The 22110-nt window shown below is 43.0% G+C and overlaps 1 protein-coding gene across 3 annotated transcripts in view; it reads right to left on the minus strand.

Annotated features, from left to right (window-relative positions):
* waplb (WAPL cohesin release factor b) overlaps positions 1-21878 on the minus strand; it is a 59692-nt gene extending 37814 nt beyond the window's left edge. Inside the window, exons 1-2 of one of the 3 annotated variants that reach the window (XM_055890735.1) lie at positions 21545-21878; positions 20240-20724 (exon numbers count right to left, since the gene is read on the minus strand). In XM_055890735.1, coding sequence (XP_055746710.1) covers positions 20240-20702 — 463 coding nt within the window. In that variant the 5' untranslated portion in view covers positions 20703-20724; positions 21545-21878. Of the gene's footprint in view, positions 1-5345; positions 5385-20239; positions 20725-21544 lie in introns of those variants that run through there. The other 2 variants (XM_055890734.1, XM_055890736.1) reach the window with 2 other exon arrangements.
* Between the last annotated feature and the right edge of the window lie 232 nt (positions 21879-22110).

The following is a 22110-nucleotide window of genomic DNA, read 5'->3' on the forward strand; positions in this document are numbered from 1 at the left end:
TCACCTCTCACAGTTCTGGGTGACTTTAACCTCCCCATGTCTACCTTTGACTCATTCCTCTCTGCCTCCTTCTTTCCACTCCTCTCCTCTTTTGACCTCACCCTCTCACCTTCCCCCCCTACTCACAAGGCAGGCAATACGCTTGACCTCATCTTTACTAGATGCTGTTCTTCCACTAACCTCATTGCAACTCCCCTCCAAGTCTCCGACCACTACCTTGTATCCTTCTCCCTCTCGCTCTCATCCAACACTTCCCACACTGCCCCTACTCGGATGGTATCGCGCCGTCCCAACCTCCGCTCTCTCTCCCCCGCTACTCTCTCCTCTTCCATCCTATCATCTCTTCCCTCTGCCCAAACCTTCTCCAACCTATCTCCTGATTCTGCCTCCTCAACCCTCCTCTCCTCCCTTTCTGCATCCTTTGACTCTCTATGTCCCCTATCCTCCAGGCCGGCTCGGTCCTCCCCTCCCGCTCCGTGGCTCGACGACTCATTGCGAGCTCACAGAACAGGGCTCCGGGCAGCCGAGCGGAAATGGAGGAAAACTCGCCTCCCTGCGGACCTGGCATCCTTTCACTCCCTCCTCTCTACATTTTCCTCTTCTGTCTCTGCTGCTAAAGCCACTTTCTACCACTCTAAATTCCAAGCATCTGCCTCTAACCCTAGGAAGCTCTTTGCCACCTTCTCCTCCCTCCTGAATCCTCCTCCCCCTCCCCCCCCTCCTCCCTCTCTGCAGACGACTTCGTCAACCATTTTGAAAAGAAGGTCGACGACATCCGATCCTCGTTCGCTAAGTCAAACGACACCGCTGGTTCTGCTCACACTGCCCAACCCTGTGCTTTGACCTCTTTCTCCCCTCTCTCTCCAGATGAAATCTCGCGTCTTGTGACGGCCGGCCGCCCAACAACCTGCCCGCTTGACCCTATCCCCTCCTCTCTTCTCCAGACCATTTCCGGAGACCTTCTACCTTACCTCACCTCGCTCATCAACTCATCCTTGACCGCTGGCTACGTCCCTTCCGTCTTCAAGAGAGCGAGAGTTGCACCCCTTCTGAAAAAACCTACACTCGATCCCTCCGATGTCAACAACTACAGACCAGTATCCCTTCTTTCTTTTCTCTCCAAAACTCTTGAACGTGCCGTCCTTGGCCAGCTCTCCTGCTATCTCTCTCAGAATGACCTTCTTGATCCAAATCAGTCAGGTTTCAAGACTAGTCACTCAACTGAGACTGCTCTTCTCTGTATCACGGAGGCGCTCCGCACTGCTAAAGCTAACTCTCTCTCCTCTGCTCTCATCCTTCTAGACCTATCGGCTGCCTTCGATACTGTGAACCATCAGATCCTCCTCTCCACCCTCTCCGAGTTGGGCATCTCCGGCGCGGCCCACGCTTGGATTGCGTCCTACCTGACAGGTCGCTCCTACCAGGTGGCGTGGCGAGAATCTGTCTCCTCACCACGCGCTCTCACCACTGGTGTCCCCCAGGGCTCTGTTCTAGGCCCTCTCCTATTCTCGCTATACACCAAGTCACTTGGCTCTGTCATAACCTCACATGGTCTCTCCTATCATTGCTATGCAGACGACACACAATTAATCTTCTCCTTTCCCCCTTCTGATGACCAGGTGGCGAATCGCATCTCTGCATGTCTGGCAGACATATCAGTGTGGATGACGGATCACCACCTCAAGCTGAACCTCGGCAAGACGGAGCTGCTCTTCCTCCCGGGGAAGGACTGTCCGTTCCATGATCTCGCCATCACGGTTGACAACTCCATTGTGTCCTCCTCCCAGAGCGCTAAGAACCTTGGCGTGATCCTGGACAACACCCTGTCGTTCTCCACCAACATCAAGGCGGTGGCCCGTTCCTGTAGGTTCATGCTCTACAACATCCGCAGAGTACGACCCTGCCTCACACAGGAAGCGGCGCAGGTCCTAATCCAGGCACTTGTCATCTCCCGTCTGGATTACTGCAACTCGCTGCTGGCTGGGCTCCCTGCCTGTGCCATTAAACCCCTACAACTCATCCAGAACGCCGCAGCCCGTCTGGTGTTCAACCTTCCCAAGTTCTCTCACGTCACCCCGCTCCTCCGCTCTCTCCACTGGCTTCCAGTTGAAGCTCGCATCCGCTACAAGACCATGGTGCTTGCCTACGGAGCTGTGAGGGGAATGGCACCTCAGTACCTTCAGGCTCTGATCAGGCCCTACACCCAAACAAGGGCACTGCGTTCATCCACCTCTGGCCTGCTCGCCTCCCTACCACTGAGGAAGTACAGTTCCCGCTCAGCCCAGTCAAAACTGTTCGCTGCTCTGGCACCCCAATGGTGGAACAAACTCCCTCACGACGCCAGGACAGCGGAGTCAATCACCACCTTCCGGAGACACCTGAAACCCCACCTCTTCAAGGAATACCTAGGATAAAGCAATCCTTCTGCCCCCCCCCCCCCCCCCCCCCCCCCTTAAAAGATCTGATGCACTATTGTAAAGTGGCTGTTCCACTGGATGTCATAAGGTGAATGCACCAATTTGTAAGTCGCTCTGGATAAGAGCGTCTGCTAAATGACTTAAATGTAAATGTAAAAAATATAGGCCAAGGACTCTATAGCGTATTTTTACCTCGATATGTTACTTATTGTAGGCTACTACTTTCACCCCTTGTTTACTACACTACCTTAAAACCACAACATTTAGCACATGGCCTCACATGAATACTTAGACATGGGTGGTGCTAAGGCTTAAGAGGGTGTGAACATGAATGGACATACTAAAAAAAGATGCTAGTGTAAAACACATTTGAAATAAGCACAACTTTCCCATGTTTCCCCCAACTCCAGTGTATAATTTATTTTTTAAACGTAATCTTTATTTAACTAGGCAAGTCAGTTAAGAACAAATTCATATTTACAATGACAGCCTACACCCGGGAGCCCATGACTATAATATACCATTTTGAAGCAGTCTGTACTTTAATAAAATGTACAAAGCCAATCTTGTAAATGGTACATAAAACTGAAATTGGGAAATGTAGTCACAAAATGTGTCTCATCCAGTGATCCAGTGATGCCAATTTACCAATTTTGTTGCTAGATTTAGCAACTTTTCAGACTACCCTGGCAACTTTTTTCCCCCCCAAACAGCACCTAGCAACAAATGGAGGTACTTTTAAAAATGTATTTGGAACTATTAGCAACTTTTGAAAAGTGACTCAAACGCTAAAATGCACGCATTTTCCCACTAAATGACACAAAAACGATGTTCTCTATCACACACTCAGTCACAACACACGTGCCTGGCTGCAAAATTGCATTGTGAGTGACGTCTACAGCAGGCGCTCAGCTCGTGCACAGGCATCACCCGGCCAGCAGCAATTTCCTCAAATTGCAAATCATTGTTGGCTGACTGCAGCTGCCTGTGCACAAGCTGAGCGACGTCACTCACAATGTACTTTTGCAGCCAGGCATGATAACTACCAATACACTGCTTAAAACTATAATTGTTCAGAATGTGTAGGTTTACTAGATAAAAAGAAAATAAATTTTAAAAAATCAATAATGTGTAATGGTTAAATAATTAAATGTGCTGTGTTTACAAAAATATCTGCATTTCTAAAATGTGTTGTGTTTATATTACATGGCCAGTCAATTTGAGTAACGTTATTACGCAATGATATCACAACGTCATTTAGCAACAAATCGACCTGCCTCTAGCAACTTCCCCTAAAAATGAGTTGGCAACACTGCCCTTATCATAGCATGCACGGTACATGCTCCACTTACTCATTGCTAGCCTGCATTGGGAGTGGGCTGCATCATGTTAGCGCCCCACTCCTACTGCACAGAAGTTAACGCACTTGAATAATCTGACACAGCATGTAGAAATATGTAAATTTAATTCCTAGTCGCAAAACAATGTCCATAGAGGCTAGAACACTTTACAATGCAAGATGATACTGGTAGCGTTCAGCTTTGTAGTAGGTCAACTTTTTCTCCCTAGCTGACGCTAAAGCTAACATCAATTCGCTACCACTAGTACTTTGGTTGTGATAGCCACAATGCAAAATATGCTGATTTCAAAGCTGATTGCAACCAAAAACATACATTCACTTTGATTATCCATTATCTCAGCTAACTGACTACTCCAACTCGGCGCAGGTCTGACAATTAGGCTACCATTAATTCAACATGTCTTGTCAATGGTGAGCTGACATCACATCATTAGCAGCCTACAGCTATATCAAGAGGACATATCAATAAATATTAGTAGGCCTATGTTAATTAATCAGTTAACAGTCTAACAACTTTCTGTTTAGGACGGTATTAGCGAAACATCTCTGCAATGTCAGTTACCATCTATGCTAGCGCACGTTTCCTTGCTCGCCATAAAGCTACTACCGGTGCGAAGTGCCTGGAAGCTGTGTTTCCAGCTGTGCCTGGAAATTATGTAAAAATGTACCACCAGCCACTTTAAACAATGCCACCTAATATAATGTTTACATACCCTACATTACACATCTCTTATGTATATGTATATACTGTACTCTATATCATCTACTGCATCTTGCCATCTTATGTAATACATGGACCACTAGCCACTTTAAACTATGCCACTTTATGTTTACATACCCTACAGTACTCATCTCATAGGTATATACCGTACTCTATTCCATGTACTGCACCTTGCCTATGCCGTTCTGTACCATCACTCATTCATATATCTTTATGTACATATTCTTTATCCCTTTACACTTGCGTGTATAAGGTAGTAGTTGCGGAATTGTTAGGTTAGATTACTTGTTGTTATTACTGCATTGTCGGAACTAGAAGCACAAGCATTTCGCTACACTCGCATTAACATCTGCTAACCATGTGTATGTGACTAATAAAATTTGATTTGATTTGATTTGATTTGAAGTTCAAGCACGTGTGGGGATCGGAATCTGAGGTAATCCTCTCTTGAATTAATGTTGTCTAATATTTGCTTTGTGAATGCTGCAAACTGCGTTTTGAGATGCATAACTTTGAGCTGGGTTGTCAGTCTTAGTAGTAAATCCGCTATGGAGATTCCTTAGTACTTCTGGTAAGTGACGTTTGGGGGTTACCAGAAGTTTTAATACAGTATCTTTCGGGATGGCACATGCACGGTATGGAAAACTGGATACCGCCCAACCCTAGCTGATCCATATGGCGATAGGGAGTGCAGGTAATGTTTCAAAAAGAGTTACGAGTATGATAGGGAATAACAAACTTCTCTCCAGTGATAAGCACCGTGATGACATGGCACAACACGATTTCCTGATTTTCTAGACGGACTACTTAGAAGTTATATCCTGGGGAAAATATATGTTTTACCTACTCATAGAACATAGACCAGTCGTCACCAACCGGTTGATTGCGATCGACTGCTCATTCTCCCAGGCATTCCTAGGCGATCTCCAAACATTTCTGTAAAAACCAACAATAAAGCGTTCCTATTTGTATTTATTCGTCTCGCGCCATTGCATGTAGGTGCACCCGATTTTGCTGCCCTGCACGCCAGGTAGGCGCAGTGTTGCCATTTCATTTGTCTGAAGGTACAAACTGCCTTCCCGGCAGGCCCGGAGAGCAAATCAAGTGCACTATGGGCCTACCCCTGGCCAATCGGATGGCTCACATTACCATGTCTGCAGTAACGTAGCAAGCAAAAGCAAAGTTGATACTGTGAGATTTCAAAAAACCAAGACTAGATAGTTCTCTCTATCAAAGAGCTGCTGTTTTTATGAGTGAGCTCATGTGTAAGTTCTTACTCAGCACTGTCACTTTTATTCAACATTTTATAAGCCATAAAATGCCGTCTTCCTACACTCGCGCTACAACCAGCACTGCAGCTGTAATGAATGAGTAGGAAAGTGTATCGATAGGTTTGCTGTTGGTATTATTAGCGGCTTGGGTCTTTTTAAATATCGCTCAAAATGTAACTTTCTCTGTTCATAGGAGTAACATGGATTTCTGCATGAGAGAGAAATAATGCGGTGCGACTCAAGTTGTCATCATGAGCTGGAAGACGGTGTCCTTTTTTGGTCAGTGTCAAATGGAGGAAAGGGAGAGCGGAGGGACGTTGAGGCTGAGCATCAGATGAGGGCAAAGTAAAAAATACTAAGCAAATTATTTAAAATGTATTCTCACTCAGCTGTGCCTCAAGTACTACAACAGATGCTCTATTACCGGTGTGATTATATAGCCTACCTCAAATTCTCATATACAATTTTTTTCTGAATTGTTATATAAAAACAAATGTATGGTCCTTACAACATGTGCAGGGCAATTCAAGCAAAGACAAAATGCAGTGATATTGTATTGGGCCAATAGCAATGAGGTTTGTGCGGTAGGCTAAGGTACTGTTTTTAATAGGTTCATGTTGCATAGGCTTACATTTTTGAAGTCATGTTAAAAACAAATCTAAACGATAGATCTCGGCATGCATTTTGACTCAAAGTGATGTTGACTCAGAAAATGGTTGTGACCACAGACGCATCACCAAATTGACAGGAGTTTCATTCTGGAGTGGACTATCCCTTTAACCCCGACACAGATTGAAAAATGGCAGATTTGGAAACCGATTAGCGCCTAAATTGGAACACAGTGGCTGTACAGTAACATTATATAAATTACATCAGAGCTCAGGCTCTGCGCTTCAAAGCTGACTGGATTTTTACTGACAGCTATTCTGAGCACCCCATGCGACAAGTTGCCCCCATCCCTCCCGCTAATTGGGCAACTTTTGCAAATGTTTTGTTGTCTGAATGAGGCAAATGTTGTAAATTAGGAGAATTCAATGTATTTCGAAAGATGAGACGTTGAGGAATATAATAAATACTGCTTTGATGTCATACAAGCAAGCCAAACACCCGTTAGTCCAAATGTGCACTTCACATTTCCATATCAGTGTCAACGTTCATGATCACAACACCATCATTAAGTTTGCCGACAACGATGAGAGCCTATAGGGAGGAGGTCAGAGACCTGGCAGTGTGGTGCCAGGATAACAACCTCTCCCTCAACGTGAACAAGACAAATAGGAGATTGTGGACTATAGGAAAAGGAGGACCGAGCACGCCCCTATTCTCATCGACGGGGCTGTAGTAGAGCAGGTTGAAAGCTGCTACTCATGCATAGTCAGTCACTTTACCTCTACCTACATGTACATATTACCCCAATTACCTTGACTAACCTGTGCACTCGCACATTGACTCTGTACCAGTACACCCTGTATATAGCCTCACTACTGTTATTTTATAAATAAATAAATTGTAAACACTTTAAAACATTTTTCTTAACTCTATTGTTGGTTAAGGGCTTGTAAGTAAGCATTTCACTGTAAGGTCTACACCTGTTAATGTAGTTACAAGTAGAGGTCGACCGATTGGAGGACCAAAACAAAAACGATACCTATTAAATCGGACAATTTATTTATATATATTTATATATTTGTAATAATGACAATTACAACAATACTGAATGAACACTTATTTTAACTTAAAATAATACATAAATAGAATCTATTTAGTCATGTTCAATATGGTTTAAATAATGCAAAAACAGTGTTGGAGAAGTAAAAGTGCAATATGTGCCATGTAAAAAAGCTAATGTTTAAGTTCCTTGCTCAGAGCATGAGAACATATGAAAGCTGGTAGTTCAATATTCCCAGTTCTTCAATATTCCCAGTTAAGAAGTTTTAGGTTGTTGACATTATAGGAATTATGACGAGTCAACTACACTGCTCAAAAAAATAAAGGGAACACTAAAATAACACATCCTAGATCTGAATGAAATATTCTTATTAAATACTTTTTCTTTACATAGTTGAATGTGCTGACAACAAATCACACAAATGATCAATGGAAATCAAATTTATCAACCCATGGAGGGCTGGATTTGGAGTCACACTCAAAATTAAAGTGGAAAACCACACTACAGGCTGATCCAACTTTGATGTAATGTCCTTAAAACAAGTCAAAATGAGGCTCAGTAGTGTGTGTGGCCTCCACGTGCCTGTATGACCTCCCTACAATGCCTGGGCATGCTCCTGATGAGGTGGCGGATGGTCTCCTGAGGGATCTCCTCCCAGACCTGGACTAAAGCATCCGCCAACTCCTGGACAGTCTGTGGTGCAACGTGGCGTTGGTGGATGGAGCATCATGGATGGACATGATGTCCCAGATGTGCTCAATTGGATTCAGGTCTGGGGAACGGGCGGGCCAGTCCATAGCATCAATGCCTTCCTCTTGCAGGAACTGCTGACACACTCCAGGCACATGAGGTGTAGCATTGTCTTGCATTAGGAGGAACCCAGGGTCAACCGCACCAGCATATGGTCTCACAAGGGTTCTGAGGATCTCATCTCGGTACCTAATGGCAGTCAGGCTACCTCTGGCGAGCACATGGAGGGCTGTGCGGCTCCCCAAAGAAATGCCACCCCACACCATGACTGACCCACCGCCAAACCGGTCATGCTGGAGGATGTTGCAGGCAGCAGAACGTTCTCCACGGCGTCTCCAGACTCTGTCACGTCTGTCACATGTGCTCAGTGTGAACCTGCTTTCATCTGTGAAGAGCACAGGGCGCCAGTGGCGAATTTGCCAATCTTGGTGTTCTCTGGCAAATGCCAAACGTCCTGCACCGTGTTGGGCTGTAAGCACAACCCCCACCTGTGGACGTCGGGCCCTCATACCACCCTCAGGGAGTCTGTTTCTGACCGTTTGAGCAGACACATGCACATTTGTGGCCTGCTGGAGGTCATTTTGCAGGGCTCTGGCAGTGCTCCACCTGCTCCTCCTTGCACAAAGGCGGAGGTAGTGGTCCTGCTGCTGGGTTGTTGCCCTCCTACGGCCTCCTCCACGTCTCCTGATGTACTTGCCTGTCTCCTGGTAGCGCCTCCATGCTCTGGACACTACGCTGACAGACACAGCAAACCTTCTTGCCACAGCTCGCATTGATGTGCCATCCTGGATGAGCTGCACTACCTGAGCCACATGTGTGGGTTGTAGACTCCGTCTCATGCTACCACTAGAGTGAAAGCACTGCCGGCATTCAAAAGTGACCAGAACATCAGCCAGGAAGCATAGGAACTGAGAAGTGGTCTGTGGTCACCACCTGCAGAACCACTCCTTTATTGGGGGTGTCTTGCTAATTGCCTATAATTTCCACCTTTTGTCTATTCCATTTGCACAACAGCATGTGAAATGTATTGTCAATCAGTGTTGTTTCCTAAGTGGACAGTTTGATTTCACAGAAGTGTGATTGACTTGGAGTTACATTGTGTTGTTTAAGTGTTCCCTTTATTTTTTTGAGCAGTGTATTTATCTTTACCATTTGTATTTCATATACCTTTGACTATTGGATGTTCTAATAGGCCCTTTATTGCCAGCCTAATCTCAGTATTTGATAGGCTTGAAGTCATAAACAGCGCTGTGCCGCAAGCATTGCGAAGAGCTGCTGGAAAACTCAGTAAAGTGCTGTTTGAATGAATGCTTACGAGCCTGCTGCTGCCTACCACCGCTCAGTCAGACTGCTCTATCAAATCATAGACTTAATTATAATAAACACAGAAATACGAGTAGTTGGACATTAATATGGTCAATTCCGGAAACTATAATTTCGAAAACAAAATGTTTATTCTTTCAGTGAAATACGGAACCGTTACGTATTTTATCGAACAGGTGGCAACCCTAAGTCTAAATATTGCTGTTACATTGCACAACCTTCAATGTTGTCATAATTATGTAAAATTCTGGCAAATTAATTATGGTCTTCACACAGTTTGCAACGAGCCTTTACACCTTTACATTTATGACTTCAAAATAACTAGTTATTTCATGGTGTTGTGGTTTTTGCTGAGAATGCCAAGACATTTAATGAACTGGCTGTGATTGGCATTTCCCTTCCTCCTGTGTAAATTATTTTAAATGGGAATGTTTTATTATTTCCAAATCCTTTGCACTTGAGAAAATACCTGATTAGAATCTAACCAGAGCTGTAACAGACCTTGTTCATTATGCAGTCGGTCCTTTGGAGGGATTGAGACAACCCTCTCTCTGTGTCTGGGCACTCAACGCAGAGACGATCACACCTTCATCACCATCACTGAACGCCTCAAGCGTTAACGTTTTTTGGGGTCAAATTAAGCTTATAAACGATTAGCCACATTAAAAATGGGCGGAACACTAAGCTTGATGAATCCTTAATGGAGCTCAATAAGTATTACCATCATTACCAAGTTCTGGCTCTGAAAAGTGTCCTTTAATCTCTGGTCTGCTCGGATTGATTTCCCCGCCAGCCAAACAATGAGTTTCTACAGGTGGACAAGTGAACACTGGGCCTTAGAGGATATCCTGGGTTTGTGTAGGAACATGGCAGTGTTGTTGCTAAATGTGCAAATGATTGATACTTTCAGTTCTCATAGACTGAAAGAATATACACTCAGTGGCCAGTTTATTAGGTACAATTCACAAAATTGGTTCGCTCCAACAGAGTCAGTCACGTGGCTTGCTTTATAAAGCAGGCAGACAGAGGCATTCAGTTACTGTTTGATTGAACGTTGGATTGGGCAAAACTAGTGACCTAAGAGACTTTGAGCGTGCTGTGTTTGTCGGTGCCAGGCGCATCTCAGAAACGGACGGCCTCCTGGGCTTTTCACGCGACAGTGTCTAGGGTTTACCGAGAATGGTGCAACAAATAAAAATGTGTGTCAGCGGCAGTCCTGTGGGCGAAAACAGCGCATTGGTGAGAGAAGTCGAAGGACAATGGCAAGAATCGCACAAGCTAACAGGCGGGCCACAATTAGGCAAATAGCGGCGCAGTACAACAGTGGTGTGCAGGACAGCATCTCTGTATGCACAACCCGTCAGTCCTCGTCATGGACGGGCTATTGCAGCAGACGACCACACCAGGTTCCACTACTATCAGCTAAAAACTAGAACAGGCGGGCACACGATCACCAACACTGGACAATTTCATATGATACAGGTAACTGCCAAAAAAGGAAACAGTTTATATACAATAAAAATAGTTTAACAGTTCTTTTAAGTGATAGCCTACAGTCCAGTTAAAAAGTGGTGTGCGCGCGAGACAGGAAGAGCAGTTCTTACACCATTGTTCGATTCAATCACCCTCAGCCAGTTCCTTCAAACAAGTGCACAATTATCAGTTATCTGGTTTCAGTTACCCATTCACGTCATTAATTTAGTGAAGAAAGAAACATTAGCACCTGGCACCAAAAGTAAGATTTCTAACTCCCCCTTGCAGTGACGCAATGTGCCAGACATGTACCTTAATGCGCTGCAGTATAAACTTAATTGAGGAACCACTGTACATCGTTTTCATGCTCATCAAACCCTTCAGTGACCACTCGTACCCTGTGGATTAGGACATTGGCTATGCCGCCATAAGATGATATGGTAGACAAAATAATGGCCTGCCCAGCATTTTTATACATGACCCTAAGCATGACGGGATGTTAATTGCTTAATGTACCCCTAAATTACTTAACAGACACCACACCTGGGTCAATCTCACAACTGTTTTTTTTAAGTGTCATTTTTCACTGAGATTACAATATATACTCATATTTAATACCCTTTTTAAAAATTAGATACTATACAACTATACATTAAGAACATTCACAAAATTCTCATTACCGTAACAGTTTTCGCAGTCCAAAAGAGTAAACAAATCCATAGTATTTGTTTTACATTGATCTCCCAATGAAAAAGGCCAAAGTTAAACATAACACTGAAAATAAACATTTTAAATGAAATTATATAATTCTAAACTAAAAAACATCTGCCTTTTCCCCCAATTTGACCATGTCAGTAATGAGAAGGCCAAGTGGGATAAAGGGAGTGTTGGAGAACTTCAAACATCATTCTGAAGGCATATAAGCGAATAAATTAACGTAACATCATCCTCTAGATCAATGGTTCCCAAACTTTTTATAGTCCTGTACCCCTTCAAATATTCAACCTCCAGCTGCGTAAGGGGCTAGCACCAGGGTCAGCGCACTCTCAGATGTGTTTTGCCATCACTGTAAGCCTGCCATGAGTGTGAGTTTGTCACTTCCCACGAGCCAGGTTGTGACAAAAAGCTCTTATAGGACCAGGGCACGAATAAGTTTGCTCTTTATTTAGCCATCTTACACATGAAACTTAATTTGTTAATCAAAAATAGTGAATACAGCGCCTTGCAAAAGTATTCACCCCCTTGGCATTTTCACTATTTTGTTGCATTACAACCTGTCATTTAAATTGATTTTTTATTTGGATTTCATGTAATGGACACAAAACAGTCAAATTGGTGAAGTGAGAAAAATAAAAACTTGATTCCAAAAAATTCCAAAACAGACAAGTGGTGCCCCCTTTGCTATGAAGCCCCTAAATAAGATCTGGTGCAACCAATTACCTTCAGAAGTCACATAATTAGTTAAATAAAGTCCACCTGTGTGCATTCTAAGTGTCATATGATCTGTCACATGATCTCAGTATATATATATATACACACTTGTTCTGAAAGGCCCCAGAGTCTGCAACACCACTAAGCCGGGGGCACCACCAAGCAAGCAAGCGTTACCATGAAGACCAAGGACCTCTCCAAACAGGTCAGGGACAAAATTGTGGAGAAGTACAGATCAGGGTTGGGTTATTAAAAAAAATCTGAAACTTTGAACATCCCAAAGAGCACCATTAAATCCATTATTACAAAAATGGAAAGAATATGGCACCACAACAAACCTGCCAAGAGAGGGCCGCCCACCAAAACTAAAAGACCAGGTAAGGAGGGCAATAAATCAGACCAAAGATAATCCTGAAGGAGCCACAAAGCTCCACAGAGGAGATCGGAGTATCTGTCCATTGAACCACTTTAAGCCATACACTCCACAGAGCTGAGCTTTACGGAAGAGTGGCCAGAAAAAAGCCATTGCTTAAAGAAAAAAATAAGCAAACACGTATGGTGTACCCCAAAAGGCATGTGGGAGACTCCCCAAACATATGGAAGAAGGTACTCTGGTTAGATGAGACTAAAATTGAGCTTTTTGGCCATCAAGGAAAACGCTATGTATGGCACAAACCCAACACCTCTCATCACTCCGAGAACACAGTGAAGCATGGTGGTGGCAGTATCATGCTGTGGGGATGTTTTCCCATCAGCAGGGACTGGGAAACTGGTCAAATTTAAGGAATGATGGATGGCGCTAAATACAGGGAAATTCTTGAGGGAAACCTGTTTCAGTCTTCCAGAGATTTGAGACTGGGACGGAGGTTCACCTTCCAGCAGGACAATAACGCTAAGCATACTGCTAAAGCAAGACTTGAGATGTTTATGGGGAAACATTTAAATGTCTTGGAATGGCCTAGTCAAAGCCCAGACCTCAATCCAATTGAGAATCTTTGGTATGACTTAAAGACTGCTGTACACCAGCGGAACCCATCCGATTTGAAGGAGCTGGAGCAGTTTTGCCTTGAAGAATGGGCAAGAATCCTAGTGGCTAGATGTGCCAAGCTTATAGAGATATACCCCAAGAGACTTGCAGCTGTAATTGCTGCAAAAGGTGACTCTACAAAGTATTGACTTTGGGGGGGTGAATAGTTATGCATGCTCAAGTTAACTTCTTATGGCTGCAGGGGCAGTATTGAGTAACTTGGATAAAGGTGCCCATTTCAACCGGCCTCATTCAATTCTTGCTCGTACAATATGCATATTATTATTACTATTGGATAGAAAACTCTAGTTTCTAAAACCGTTTGAATTATATCTGTGAGTAAAACAGAACTCATTTTGCAGCAAACTTCCTGACAGGAAGTGGAAAATCTGAAATCGATGCTCTGTTCTAGGGCCTGCCTATAAATGGACTTCATATATATTAGTATACATGCACTTCATACACCTTCCACTAGATGTCAACAGGCAGTGAGAAGAAATGGAGTGTATAACATGATCTGAGGTCGAATAAAAGCTCTTGGCATGACGCGACCCCAATTTCCTGTTTCCTGGAACGCGCGAGAAGGGACCTGGTATTGCCCTCTGTAAAGCTGTCGTTATAGACGACTAATATCTCCGGCTTTGATTTTATTTGATAAATGTGACAATATCATCGTAAAGTAGGTTTTTTCAATATAGTTTTATTAGATTATTGAATTTTTTTTCGGGACTTTAGGCGTGTTGCTTTGTCTGCCTTTGTTCAGGAAGGAGAGCTTCGCGCTACTTTGCTAGCTTTCCGTGCTAATTGACTGGAGAAGAGGACATTCTAAATCCAAACAACGATTGTTCTGGACAAAGGACCCCTTGTACAACATTCTGATGGAAGATCATCAAAAGTAGGACCCATTTTATGATGCTATTTCATATATCTGTCGAACATGTGAACTAGTAGTTTGCGCCCAGATTTTGGGCACTCTCTCGCTATAACTAAGCTGGATGTCGTAATGAAGTTATTTTTTTAATTCTAACACGGCGATTGCATTAAGAACTAGTGTATCTATCATTTCCTATACAACATGTATTTTTTAGTAACGTTTATGTATAGTTATTTGGTCAGAATAGTTGTGTCATAAAAATATCCGCACATTCTGGGAAAAAGATGCTACGTTAGCACAATGTATAACCACTGATTTCAGCTCTAAATATGTACATTTTCGAACAAAACACAAGTGTATGTATAACCTGATGTTATAGGACTGTCATTTGATGAAGCTTATCAAGGTTAGTCAAAAATTATATATATTTTGCTGGTTTGTTACGATCGCTAACTTTTGCTGCTGGTAAACGGCTTGTGTTTCTAGCTATTGTGGTAAGCTAATATAATGTTATTGTGTTTTCGCTGTAAAACACTTGACAAATCGGAAATATTGGCTGGAATCACAAGATGCCTGTCTTTCATTTGCTGTACACCATGTATTTTTCAGAAATGTTTTATGATGAGTATTTAGGTATTTGACGTTGGTGTCTAATTACTCTGGCTGCTTCGGTGCTATTTCTGACGGTAGATGTGATGGTAGCTGCAATGTAAAACTGATTTATAGCTCAAATATGCAAATTTTTCGAACAAAACATAGATTTATTGAATAACATGTTATAAGACTGTCATCTGATGAAGTTGTTTCTTGATTAGTTAGGTTGGCTTTGTGCATGCTACCTGTGCTGTGAAAAATGTCTGTCCTTTTTTGTATTTGGTGGTGAGCTAACATAAATATACGTGGTGTTTTCGCTGTAAAACATTTTAAAAATCGGACATGTTGGCTGGATTCACAAGATCTTTCATATGCTCTGTATTGGACTTGTTAATGTGTGAAAGTTAAATATTTCTAAAAAATATATTTTGAATTTCGCGCCCTGCACTTGAAGTGGCTGTTGTCATATTGTGCCCGGCTTCTGGCTTGCAGCCCAAAGAAGTTAAGTTGTCTTATTTCTTGTGTCACAAAAATATTTTGCATCTTCAAAGTGGTAGGCATGTTCTGTAAATCAAATGATACAACCCCTCCAAAAAATATATATTTTAATTCCAGGTTGTAAGGCAACAAAATAGGAAAAATGCCAAGAGGGTTGAATACTTTCGCAAGCCACTAACTCACCACAGGTCAATGAGAAGGGTGTGCTTGAAAGGATGCACATAACTCCGCAATGTTGGGTTGTATTGGAGAGTCGGTCTTAAATCATTTCCCACACACAGTCTGTGCCTGTATTTCGTTTTCATGCTAGTGAGGGCCGAGAATCCTCTCACATAGGTACGTGGTTGCAAAGGGCATCAGTGTCTTAACAGCGTGATTTGCCAAGGCAGGATACTCTGAGCGCAGCCCAATTCAGAAATCTGGCTTCTGATTCAATTACATTTCCACAATTGTTGCAATTTTGATGAGGCTTTCTTGTTCAGCTATCAGTAAGTCACTGGAGGCAGGGCATGAAAGGGATAACAAATCCAGTTGTTTGTGTCATCCGTTTCGGGAAAGTACCTGCGTAATTGTGCGCCCAACTCACTCAGGTGCTTCCCTATATCACATGTGACATTGTCTGTAAGCTTGAGTTCATTTGCACACAAAAATCATACAATGATGGAAAGACCTGTGTGTTGTCCTTGTTAATGCAGACAGAGAAGAGCTACAACTTCTTAATCATAGCCTCAATTTTGTCCCGCGCATTGAATATAGTTGCTGAAGAAGTCTCTGTAATCCTAGATTCAGATCATTCAGGCGAGAAAAAACATCACCCAGATAGGCCAGTCATGTGAGAAACGCATCATCATGCAAGCGGTCAGACAAGTGAAAATCATGGTCAGTAAAACTTTAAGCTCATCTCTCAATTAAAAACTTGATAGCCAGCGCACTTCTGTATGTTGTAAAAGCGTTACATGGTCGCTGCCCATATCATTGCATTGTGCAGAAAATACAGAGAGTTCAGGGGCCTTGCTTTAACAAATGTAACCTTTTTCACTGTAATGTCCAAAACGTCTTTCAAGCTGTCAGGCATTCCTTTGGCAGCAAGAGCCTCTGGGTGGATGCTGCAGTGTACCAAAGTGGTGTCGGAAGCAACTGCTTGCACGAGTGTTACCAATCCACTACGTCTCCCTGTCATGGCGTTCGCGCCATCAGTACAGATACCAACACATCTTGACCACCAAAGTCCATTTGATGTCACAAAGCTGTCCAGTACTTTAAAAAATATCCTCTCCTGTTGTCCTGGTTTCCAGTGGTTTTCCTTAATTGACCCCCCATAAACATAACAGACATATACCAGGTGCTGTGCCAGGCCCGCCACGTCTGTTGACTCTTCAGCTGTAACGCATAGAATTCACTGGCTTGTATGCAAAGCAGTGATTGTTTCAAAACATCTCCTGCCATGTCACTGATGTCTCATGGAACAGTGTTTTTTGACGAAGGCACTGTCTTTATAGATTTTTTGGCCTTTTCCACCAGCATTGTCCCAGCCATATCTGCGGCAGCACGAAGAATTAAGTCCTCCACAATAGTATGGGGCTTGCCTGTCCTAGCCACTCGGTAGCTCACCATATAAGACGCTTCTAGCCCCTTCTCATTAAATAGTATCTGTTGCTTTTATACATGTCTTACTACTCAAGTCTTCTTAATTCTCACATGTTTTGTTTCTAAAATGTCTGCGCAAGAGTGAAGGTTTTGGCGAGTTGTGAGATAGTACTTTTGCACATATAAAACACACCGTGGCTAAGGAAAGGCACTACTCCTAATAAGTGAACCCCAAATCAATGTAGTTCATCATATTTGCCCCTCTTCGATGGTCCAACGTCCCTGTCTGTTGTTCTGTGCTTTCCCAGGTAAGGGGGCAGTAGCTCTTTGGGCTGCATCAGATTCACAACTGTCAGTGTCCATGCTAGCTGGGCTAACAGATGTAGAATTACTGATGCTAGCATTTGATGTACTCGTGGAAGCAGAACTTGTCGCCGACAGGTGCAGTACTGCTGGTAGTAACAGTACTACCAGTAGCACTGGTATGTCTCTATGGATGCTGGCCTTACTTTTTTAAACCATTTATCAATTTTCAAGCTAACGGAATGAGCAGCAGCTACGTTTGCCATTAGTGGAATTCCCGTGAGAGAGTAACGGTTAACGTGATTGGATGTTAATTATTTGACTAGGCTACCTGTAATTGACATTGTGTTATTATTTCGCTGAACACTAGGCAGTTTAATTAGATTTTTGGCAGTGAAACGAGGCAACTCAGGGGGGGGGGGGGGGGGGGGACCTCACCCAAATGTATAGCCCCGTTGGAAAATATAAATGGAATGTTTGAAAAAAATACTATTTCGTTTTATTTAATTTTTTAAAATGTGAATCACATTTTTATTTATTTGGCGTACCCCCGACGGCATTGCGCATACCCCAGTTTTGGAATACTTGATCTAGACGATGCATCATGGGTGAATAAACGTTTTTTGTTTTTTTAACTGCCTGGAGATTTCACAGGAACGTGAGAAAGTGTTACGTAATGACATGTCCACAAACACTATGTTATTAATATTAGTTTAAATGTAAACTTCAACTAGTATACCATTTCTAGGATTTATGGACAAACTACAGTAACATTTGTGTTTTATTCAAAAGTTGTTTTGCTAAAGAATTTTTACGCATTTCAGTAATGAGAATTTGGGGTGAAAATGTACAAAGTCAAGTGTAAAATGTATTTAAAATTAGACACTTCCAAAACCTACATCTCAGTCCTGAATGATGACAGTTTATTTTTGCAAATGCATCATGGTTTTGCAACTCAATCTGACACAGACATTTTAAAAACTGGTTTCATGAGAATCACCCACCTGTGTGGAAGCACCCGCTTTCAATATACATTGTATCCCTTGTTTACTCAAGTGTTTCAATTATTTTGGGAGTTAACTGTAGGGCATACAGCAATATGCAGGGATTTTAAATTATGCAATACTGTTTTGTGGTGGACAAGGCACACACCAGCAAGCAGCATTGCTTTGAAACGGGCCCGTAACTAGAGCAACAAGTTGCTGCCTTGATGCAGTAAATTACATTCAGCGTGTCTACTTAAGCCTGTTCCATGCTTCCAAGTCGAAACAGTTGGCGCATATATTACGACGAAATTTGAAGTTGTCGTCCGTTGGTGTTCAGCAGGTTTTATATCAAAGTTTGGTAGGCAAAGTCTGCACCCCTACGTCTGTGAAGGATCAACAGTACTACGACGCCTAGTAGGAGTGGGAACTATGTACGGGATTCTTCAGTGAAGCGGTTGTTGCCATTCAACGAGAGACATTTTTTCACTTGAGAAATACTGTACCAAACATCTTAGGTAGATGTAAAATTGCACGACTAAGACCTCAGCAAAAACATAAAAATTACAGATTTCTTGATTTATCTTGGATTCATTTTGAGGAAGGGTTTCTGGCTATGTTGTTGCTACGGTTGCTCAAGAGGGACAAATGGCAATATTGCCCCTTTTTGTTTCTCGAGCGAAAGGTCTTTAGGGAGTATGCGAAACAGACTTTTGCGTCGCCTAGCCGAGTTTTAGGGGCAAACAACCTAATATGCGGGCGCCTTTAGCAATGCTGAATACAATCATGAGAAGAGACAGAGAAGCCGGCCTCCTAAAAACGAGGCTACCCCTGTCAGGTGGACTGGTTTTATATAAGTGAAGCGCGTCAACATAAAGACTGCACATTCTGATGGGTTTGCATCTCCCCAGTGAACACGCTTTGGAAGTAACCCACGAGAGGCTGCCAGGCTGACAGTTTGTCCCCAATATTCCAGTCCAAAGGGAGCCTGTTGAAGCCTGCTCCAAAGACAGAGACAGATTAGAGGTTTGTCTGTTCCAAGAGTTGGGAAACTTTTCCAAAGTCAAAAGCTAACAGTGTTTGCAAAGTGGTAAATTGTCACAAGGCAGGGTGTTGCATTCAAAATGGCCACTCGTCTGAATCATGAGGTCAGCTACCAATCTGATGACTAAATCAGATGGGTGGATGACATATGGTCTGAAATGAAGAGACTCAATTGCATCCTAAATGAATAACTATGCATATTCTTTTGTAACCTCACTAGAGGAAATGTCTTCTTTACTGCCCAGGATTGGATCACTAAATCTAAGGACAATCAAAATATTTAGTACCTATAATTACCTTGTATTCATTCGCTTGTAATGAATTACAGGAAATCAATCTATTTCAATAATTGTAACTAAGGATGGCTGACTTGGCACACTATTTCATCTTAAAGACATGCTCCAGAACTTTGGCGACAACTAAGTATTTGAGCTTGGTGTGTCAATGTGTAGTTCATACATGCATAACCTATGAGCAGAATTACTGTCTTCTCAATTAGCTGCAATTAGCCCTTGTTTGAAAGAGTCTTATTCTGGAAGCTGTGCTGCACCATTTTCCCCCTCGTGGGCCAGCCCCTAGCAATTTGAGGTTCTTGCTAATGAGCATCAGCCCCTTGTCATTTGAGTGACAACTAGCAAGATGCACAGGTCAGAGGGAGAGAGAGCAATGACTTTATACGCAATTTTCAGGGACCACTTTTGGCTTGTAAACACTACTTTCAGTACTGGCTAAACGTCTACAAAAGTACCTAACAAATAAAAACTGCCAAATTCCAAGGCAGAGGAAAATTCCATGCATGCACAATATTTAGATATGTTCGACCCTACACCCTCTGGAAGCCAAAGTCTTCTGGTCCCATCTAACATTCTACAATGTATTATTAGTCCTACTTTGCAACATGAGTTGCCTCCTACCTGTTGTGGGGGTGGTGTTGAAGAACCTGGCTGTGTCCTCGGTGACCCTCAGTTGGGTTCTGTCAATCCCCAGACTAGAGGTTGCTCTACTGGGAGCAAGGCTGGTTCTGCTGCTGGACTCCAGGGACAAGCCTGGCCTCCCTGCCGGGGGCAGTTCTGTGGATGCCGGCTTGACTGGGGAGGCTTTTGCCTGTGGGACGCGAGAGGTGACCGTCTTTGACTCCTCATCGCTGTCAAACCCAAAGGGGTCCTCGGAGCTCTCGTTGGAGAGTTTGGGCCTCTTGGGCTGCTCTGCCACCTCAGTCTTCTGGCCGGGGCGCTTGGAACTCACCTTGGCCTTGTATGTCGTCTCGCCCCATTTGGTGCTGAGCGTCGCTCTCTTGTTGGACAGGACCTCGTCAAACTTGGATGATGAGCCGTCGCCTCCCTTACGGCTGTAGGTTTTACCAAATCTAGACGTCATCGTGACACCTGTCTCATATTCTCTGTGATGGGTACAAAATATGAAATGCATTATTTGCAGTCATCATATGCAATTTCTCATCAAAACAATTAAGTTCACTTTTACTGTAATGTTTTTATGTAATAAATCTGGACAAATGGGGTTTTAGTTCATCTCTACCCAAATACTATTTGGAAGCTGTCATTTCACCACAATTTTTTTCTACCGTGTGATCCTTCATTTTCAGGTTCAGCAAACTGAGGCTCCGACTGCTCTGGAAGTGGCTAACGCAATGTGCAGTTAGGTACAATACATCCCCATTAACATAGACACTATAACATTAGGTAGCTAGTCAACTAAATCAATCAACTAACGGTATTAAAGAAACAATAGTGTGTCTAACGTTAGCAGCAGGACATAAACGAAGTTTACTAACGTTAGTTGGGATAATATAGTAGCTACATACTACTAGCTAGTATTTCAGTGTTCAACAACCAAAACAGACCCATATGGCTAGCTAGTTACGATGTTAGCTACCTAGATCAATTAGCTAGATAGCTAATGTTCACTAACTAACTAGCCGCTAGCTTCAGATGACACAGTCGAGGCTGGCTACCTAACTAGCAACATAACGTAAACAATTCTCGCGAAAAATCAAAAATAATGCAGCCAGTTACAGTAACTAGCTAGCTTACGTTAACTACTTGGCTAGTAGCTAGCTAGCTTACGTTAGCTAGCTGGCTCAAGCTAACAGACGCAACATGATAGATGACATCCAATGCTCACATTGATTTTAAGGTTAAGTAGTTTGAAAATCTGTGTATATTTCACAATTGCGTTGAATATACAACTGCCTCACTTACTTGGTGAGCGAATAGACCGAACCACTCAACAACACACTCGGAAGAAGGCGGTCGCTTCCCGCACCAGATTGGGCCTCCCGACCCTGTTCAAAGCTCGCTTGCAAAACAATATAAACAAGGCTCAACTGCCTGTAGTTATGACAGATATAGGACAGTCAAATACTGTAAAAAGTCCCGTGTATCCTGGGTAACAATGTTATTTTGATAATGTTGGTTTTACGTCTGATATAGTCATTTTTTAAAGCTCTATCAAACTCGATTGTCTCCTCTGTGTTGCACCGACGCCTTCCATTCGAGTTCCCCCTCCCTCGTCTTTTTGCTTCCAACGGCATTGAGGGAGTTATTTTACCCTGTCTCGGCTTGAACCGGTCAATGGCCCGTTACGTGTTCGGGCTAAAACTGGGAAATAGTAGCGCCCTCTTAAATCAAACAGTAATCTGCGCCACTCCGTTATGTTGTCAACAAGCCAGCATGGTGCATCTTTCCATAAAATAAATGTTTGCATTTTCAAACAATTTTTTATTGGGAAAGCAGACAACGCATTTTTGTCTAAGCAAATCACTTTT

This window comes from Salvelinus fontinalis, chromosome 30, assembly GCF_029448725.1.
Source record: "Salvelinus fontinalis isolate EN_2023a chromosome 30, ASM2944872v1, whole genome shotgun sequence".
NCBI classification, from domain to species: domain Eukaryota; kingdom Metazoa; phylum Chordata; class Actinopteri; order Salmoniformes; family Salmonidae; genus Salvelinus; species Salvelinus fontinalis.